General features: G+C 38.6%; 2 protein-coding genes across 2 annotated transcripts in view; both read left to right on the top strand.

Moving 5' to 3' along the window:
- LOC145266957 (DDB1- and CUL4-associated factor 10 homolog) overlaps window positions 1-2,763 on the top strand; it is a 29,807-nt gene extending 27,044 nt beyond the window's left edge. The window contains exon 6 of the mRNA XM_080122780.1: window positions 1,325-2,763. Coding sequence (XP_079978906.1) covers window positions 1,325-2,518 — 1,194 coding nt within the window. The 3' untranslated portion in view covers window positions 2,519-2,763. The remainder of the gene's footprint in view (window positions 1-1,324) is intronic.
- A 1,862-nt stretch (window positions 2,764-4,625) lies between these two features.
- On the top strand, window positions 4,626-5,129 carry LOC145267146 (uncharacterized). Its single transcript, XM_080123192.1, has one exon. The coding sequence runs from the start codon at window positions 4,626-4,628 to the stop codon at window positions 5,127-5,129; it is 504 nt and encodes a 167-aa protein (XP_079979318.1).
- Window positions 5,130-6,649: the final 1,520 nt, after the last annotated feature.

The following is a 6,649-nucleotide window of genomic DNA, read 5'->3' on the forward strand; positions in this document are numbered from 1 at the left end:
AGCCTATCCTGCCTTGACAGAGTACAAAATAGGCTTCGTGGCTTAGTGGGGGATGTCCTTTTCTCTACCCTGCAACCTTTCTCCCACAGAAGAGACGTTGTGAGCCTATCCTTGTTTTATCGTTATTTCCATGGCAAGTGCTCGTCTGAACTCCGATCTCTGGTCCCCCCTCGCCAATCTTTCACGAAAAACACCCGTCTAGCTGAATCCACTGTCAAAAGTTTCCCCCACTCTTTATCTGTGCCTAAATCAAAACGCGGATTCCATGAACAAAGCTTCTTTCTTAGAACTACATGCCTGTGGAACTCTGTTCCGTCTGCCTGCTTCCCACCAGACTACACTTGGATGTGTTCAAGTCCAACGTTAACAAATTCCTAATGAACCGCCCCCTTAAGTAAACACTTCATCAAATCTCCACACTAACGTAATGTACTTGCAATAACCCTTATCCCTGAGTGGCTTCCGGGCCTTGATAAGTGGTGATCACTGTGTAAAAAAAAAAAAAAAAAAAAAAAATTTATACATATTTACATGTGTATATACAATATTTGTTAAAAAAAAAAAAAAATAAACCAGTGTCTAAATTATTTTCATGGATAATTATTTTACATAAGTGCAGAGAAATATTAAAAAATCCTTTCCTTTTGTCTAAGTACATTTGGAAGAGTGTGAGATAAGGGTGGATTCCAACAAACGCCGTATGGATTTATTGTGTACTAGCAGTTCAGCCCGGCTTTGCTCGGGCCCTATGTACTGTTCATAACTTTATGTGCATATATATATATATATATATAGTAATTTATAAAATATATATGGCGATTAAGCTACACTGAATATTCCGCGTTTCATCCACCGTAGGATTCGTCAGGCTTATGCGCATAAGCCTGACGAATCTTACAGTGGATGAAACGCGGAATATTCAGTGTAGCTTAATCGCCATATATAATTTATAAATTACTAACTAGCTCTACCTACGTATTGAGCACTTTTGAAGTAAATACTTAAAGTTCACGCATAAATCTATACTTTCGTATATTAATTTTATGTGAGTAAATGAAGTAGTTATATATATATATATATATTAAACAGTTTGACTTATGTTCAAGTAACCTGCATATAAAATTTCACATGTTTAGACCCAAAATTGGCAGAGGAGTTTGTTAGAGTCTGCAAAGGTCAACTCTTTGGGCTTTGACCTCATAGCAGCCAAATTAATAAGTAACACAAATAAACAATCTTTATTTCAGAAACGTAATTACGAACTAATTGGTGAACTTTGAATCACCAAACTTTACTAATGTAAAATAAATTTTTTATATTGCAGTGGACATGTTTACATGACATTCAAGAAATGAAGATGGATTTGTCGGAAATGGAGGATCTGGATGACGTGGATGAAGAAATGCTTAGTTATGATCATCCTCCCCAACCATCAACGTCGGCCGAACAGATTCCTCGTCGGCCGATTGGCACCATGTCACCCATTCCAACCCGATCACGTTCTCCTGCTGCCAATTCACGCCCCTCAAGTCCATCATGGCTAATCTACGTTCATGTCCAATCGCCCACCCCAGAGAACTCTGCATCCGACGACGATGATGACAATTTAGAACCCGACGATTATGACGACGATTCTGATCCTGATCCTGCAGAATTCACCCTCCGGGAACGTGCTCGACCCATACGGAATCGGGTGATGTACTACCGGACACCCAGGGTGGACACGAGTCCAACGTCGAATGGACATGGTGGTAGTAGCAGCAGTGGCGGCAATAACAATAGAGAGTTGTCTGAAGACAATCAGGCATCCTCCAGTTCAGCGACTTCGTCATCCGAGCAAGGTTGGCGCCCAGTAGTGATTCCGGTTCAGGATCTTCTAACAGGGATTACCCCAGCTTCCTCAAGAGGTGGAAGTAATAGATCGACAGCCGTTTTAGGTAACGGAAGCGTTTACTCTCCAAGTAGCGAGACTGTACCCAGCACTGCTGCTTTACGAGCGGGTTCTCCCATCGCAGGTTCTAGCAGTAGTAGCGGCAGCAACAATAGCAGTAGTAGTGGTATCGGTACGAGTAGCGAGCAGGGCTCTCTCTCCCAGGATCCCACGGATTACACTTTTATTTTCCGCACGGCGGGTCAACAGAAACGGACGCTGGCTGTATGTTCAGGCATCAAACCTTATCCTTCTCAACTGTACAAAATTCATAAGAACCGACCGCGTCTTCTCTACTACAGCGAGGAACCAAACGTCGGTCGAGGGTTCATTAAAGAACTGTGTTTTAGCCCCGATGGGCGCCTTATCTGTTCCCCGTTTGGGTTTGGGACCCGTCTGCTTGCCTTTAACCCCCACTGCTTTGAACTTCCCGACTGCGTTCCTTCCCGGCCGCTCAAGATGTGCGAAGTGACATGCACGATGGCGCACAGTAATGTGGTGGTTACTGCTAAGTTCTCCCCCACCCATTGCATGTATGTAGCCGGGTGTCTCAACGGTAGGGTCACGTTTCATCAGCCTGTTTTGTAATAAGGGTATACACACACACACACACGCGCGCACACGCACGCACTCTGTACACAGAACGGGGGGCATACAAAGGGATAATTATTGGATGAACTTTGGGGTGGATATGTATGTATGTGTGTGTGTGTAAAAGACGCCCATCTAAATCACAATTCTTTTTTTTTTTATATAAAATATTTCTTTGAAGAAAAAGAAGAAAGGTGAAGATAATAAAAAAGGAACAAATAAACAGGAAGTTGTCATTTTGATTGTATGTTCGTGTCCAAAGAACTTGCCATGTCTTCGTTTCATCTTCCCCACCTCCACACATGCGCATCACTCTCGGTTTAATTAATGTTTTTTCACAAAACCTCCTTTCTTTCACATACAACCTAACTTTTGTCGTCTTTTTTTTCTTTTCTTTTTTTTTTTTCAAATTTTTTTTTTTTTGTTGTTGGTACACTTGACTTTGTTTTGATATTAAATTTTATTATTTATTTTTATTTATTTTATTTTTATTTGTTTTTGGCAAGAATGTATACGCCTGTCACCCTCTCACACACACACATTCTAGTGGTGCACTCCTTTTATTTTTATATTTTTTTATTATTTTTTTTAATTATTTAAAAAAAAGATTTTTTTAAGTTTTTGTTTTTTTAAATTATTTTTATTATTTTTTTTTTTTTTTCAGTTATTTAAAAAAATTTTTATTATTTTCTTTAATTATTTTTTAAATTATTTTTTTCATTTTTTATTATTATTTTTTGTTCTCGTCTAGAATTCCCGTATATTAAAAAAAATATGTTAAAAAAACTTGTCGAAAGCACGCGAGTTTTAGGGTTGTTTTAAAAATGGAATGGAAATTTAAATTTTGTTAAATTTTTTTTTTTTTTTTTAATTTCGCAGGCGCCAACACAATCGAAAATAATCGAAAAATAAAAATCAACAAGCATATTTTTTATATATAAAAAAAACAAAAAACGAAAGAAATTTTTTTTTAAACAGAAAAAAATTCAATGCAACAAGCTGTGATTTTTCTTAACATAAAAAAGATTTTATCCCCTCCCCCCCTTTTTTTTTTTTTTTTTTTTTTTTTTTTGGCAAACAAAAACAAATACTGTGATTATTTGGGGCCGATATAATTTTTTATCAATGTGCAGACAAGGAGATAAGCTGCCACATCCGGAGTGTATGTGCTTCGTTTGGAAAACTAGAAAAACGGGTGCTAATGCATTTACTGATCTGCATTATTTTTTAAATCGTAGTTCCACTTCCATTAAGGTTATGTTTTTTATTCAATTGTAAGGTTAAAGTACAGATTAGGTACAAAACACCCTCCCCTCCCTATGTTAAGAATGGCTTTTTAAATAATAACGTTATTATTTCAGCACGGATCACTCTCTGCATGAGTACCAAAAAACGATTATGGTCAAGGAACGACACAGGACTAGAAACAATGCAAAGTTTATAAAACAGTGGTATTACCTGCTCTACTATATTCAGGAGAAATCTACACACTTTACAGGGATCATATAAAACGGTTAGAAGCAATAAAAACAGGGCCACCTAAGAAAAATGATGAAAATTAAATCGAACGATCTTATACAAAATGTTGAAATCCTTAACAGAGCCAACATGGAGAGCATAGAAGCCGTACTCACCACCACACAACTGCGATGGACTTGACATGTGGCCAGAATGGAAAACAATCACATTCCAAAAATCCTATTGTATGGAAAATTGGTACAGAAGGTTTGGTGGGCAGAAATTCCGCGATCTTATAAAGCGCCACCTACAGGCAATGAATTCAAACGCAAAAAATTGGGAAGAGCTACCAGCAGACCGAAGTTGCCGGCGCAGTAGCCTTCACAAAGGAAAGGCAGAAATAGAGGCAAAAATAAAGGCCAGGTCTAAACAAAAACATTACCAAAGGCAGAACCCTGGTAACTACTCATGCACTATTTGTGGCGGAACTCTCCACACTCAGCGTGGAACGCTCCAACACCATAGGATAAAGTATGGAAACCTTGAAGAAGTCCTAAGCCAACTGGAGGGGGGATTGCGATTGGTGGGTTTGTACTGTAATGCTAAGAAAACATACAGAAGCCTTCAATCACGTTGACCCAATTGCATGAAAGCACTTGATGGGATTCTGCTCAAAGTTGTTGAAAACTTCAAATACCTTCGAGCATGGTCCGAGAGTACTGCAAAAGATTTTGAAGTGAGAAAAGCACTGGCATGGAGTGCATTTCACAAGTTGACGAAGATATGGTCATCCACTCTTTCAGAAAAATTGAAAGTAAGACTATTTGTTGCCACAGTAGAAACAGTCGTTCTTTGTGGTGCTGAGGCATGGACTCTTACAAATGTGCTGAAAAAGAAACCGGATGGCTGTTACACATGGATGCTCAGGATGGCCCTCAATACATCATGGAGGAGCCACGCAGCATACCAGCAGCATTATGGTGAGCTACCACGAGTATCACTGAAAGTACAGCAGAGAAGGATGAGAGTAGCCGATCACTGCATGAGACAGAGCGAAGAGGAAGCGAGCAAGCTAGTTCTCTGGATACCAACATATGGACACCCAAATCGGGATAGAAAAAGAATGACCTACATTGACATCCTGCTATAGGGCGCAGGATTGGAAAGTGTTCGGGACCTGCAAACCGTCATGTGAGATCACAAGGACAGGAGAAGTCGTGTGGATTTGGTGGTGAAGCGTTCTGAAAGACAACGGAGATGAGATGAGATCGTTAAACAACAGTAACAATTTCTGTTTGCTTCTTTTATGATGCATCCTTTTGATTTGCCGGGCCAGAGAAAAATAATGTCCGACAAGATAGGTAATCATCTAGATAATGAAAGTAATCGCTTTTTTTTTCTTTTTTTTCAAAAAAGGGTCTCCAACCTAATAGGTCCACACTTTGTCAACTAGGCTCCAACCCCTGTCCCATCACTGCAGTGTTGCATCCCTGTGTTTATTTTACAAGTATTTTAATGGAATGTGCTCTGATGAACTCATTGTACTTGTGCCCCCTCGATGTATATATTCCCGATATTAGCAACAAAATCTCACCCCTTCACTGTTGATGTTCCTAAATGCCAGAAAGTTTTCTACTCTAATACTCTTCTTCTCTAGAACAGCTAGACTTTGGAATTCCCTTTCTGCTGCCTGCTTTCCTGACTACTGATATGCAGAAGTTTTAATGTGGTATAAATCAACATCTTAATCTTTCTTAAGCATGGTCCCAATTAGTAGCTCCTTATGTCCAAGTGGCAATATGCCTTGTTTGGGGTAAGGATGAGTACAAAAAAAAAAGTACATGGTTGCAACTCCTTAAGGTCTTCCAAATTTGATAACTTTTCAGATACAAGGATTTTATGTTTCTTTTTTTTTTTTTTTTTTTTTTTTTAAATAATTTTCAAGCTGGGGATGGTGCATCTAACCGGATGCCAAACATTCACCCGTCAACTCAGATCCTGATTGTCTCTTTAAGTGCAATTGTTTGAATCTCTCTTGCACTTGTTTCACTGGGTATATTTGCCAGATAGTTTTTAAAAAAATTCTTTCTCGTTAGTCCAGTTGCTCCTATGATAACTAGAATGATAGAAATCTTAAGATTCCAGTTTTTGTTTCGTGTCGTACATAAGACCTCGGTATTTCGTAATCTTTTTCCTTTCAGTTTCGTTTAACCAAGCATCGTTGGAGACACTAAGTTTTACTAAAGTTAGCGATTGGTAACAGATTAGCCTTTTCAAGTGGACGCTGCCTAGTCATAATCTCAAGTGGTCTTTCTATGGTGGTCCCGATAATATCTACATATTTTAAGGAGATAAATATCTTTCAATGTGGGTTCATGTTGAGAGGTAGAGCTTCAGAAAATGCTAAAAATACAAGATTCCTTGCTGTGGTTATGACTCACTTAGGAGTTTCCAAATTTAATGACTGCCCAGATATAGGGTCACCCTAGACAGTAGGTATTAGTGTCTCTTTAAACAGGAATTCATGCCAAGAACAAGATACTTGAGAAAAATAATGGCCGACAAGATATGGGATCAGCTAGATATTAAAAGTTTTTGTTTATAGATTGCCAGCACATTAGCCGTTTCAAATGGATACTGGCTGGCCATTATCTCACATGTTTTTTTTTC

The sequence above is a fragment of the Euprymna scolopes genome, chromosome 42 (genome assembly GCF_053919585.1).
Source record: "Euprymna scolopes isolate OS-2025 chromosome 42, ASM5391958v1, whole genome shotgun sequence".
NCBI classification, from domain to species: Eukaryota; Metazoa; Mollusca; class Cephalopoda; order Sepiida; family Sepiolidae; genus Euprymna; species Euprymna scolopes.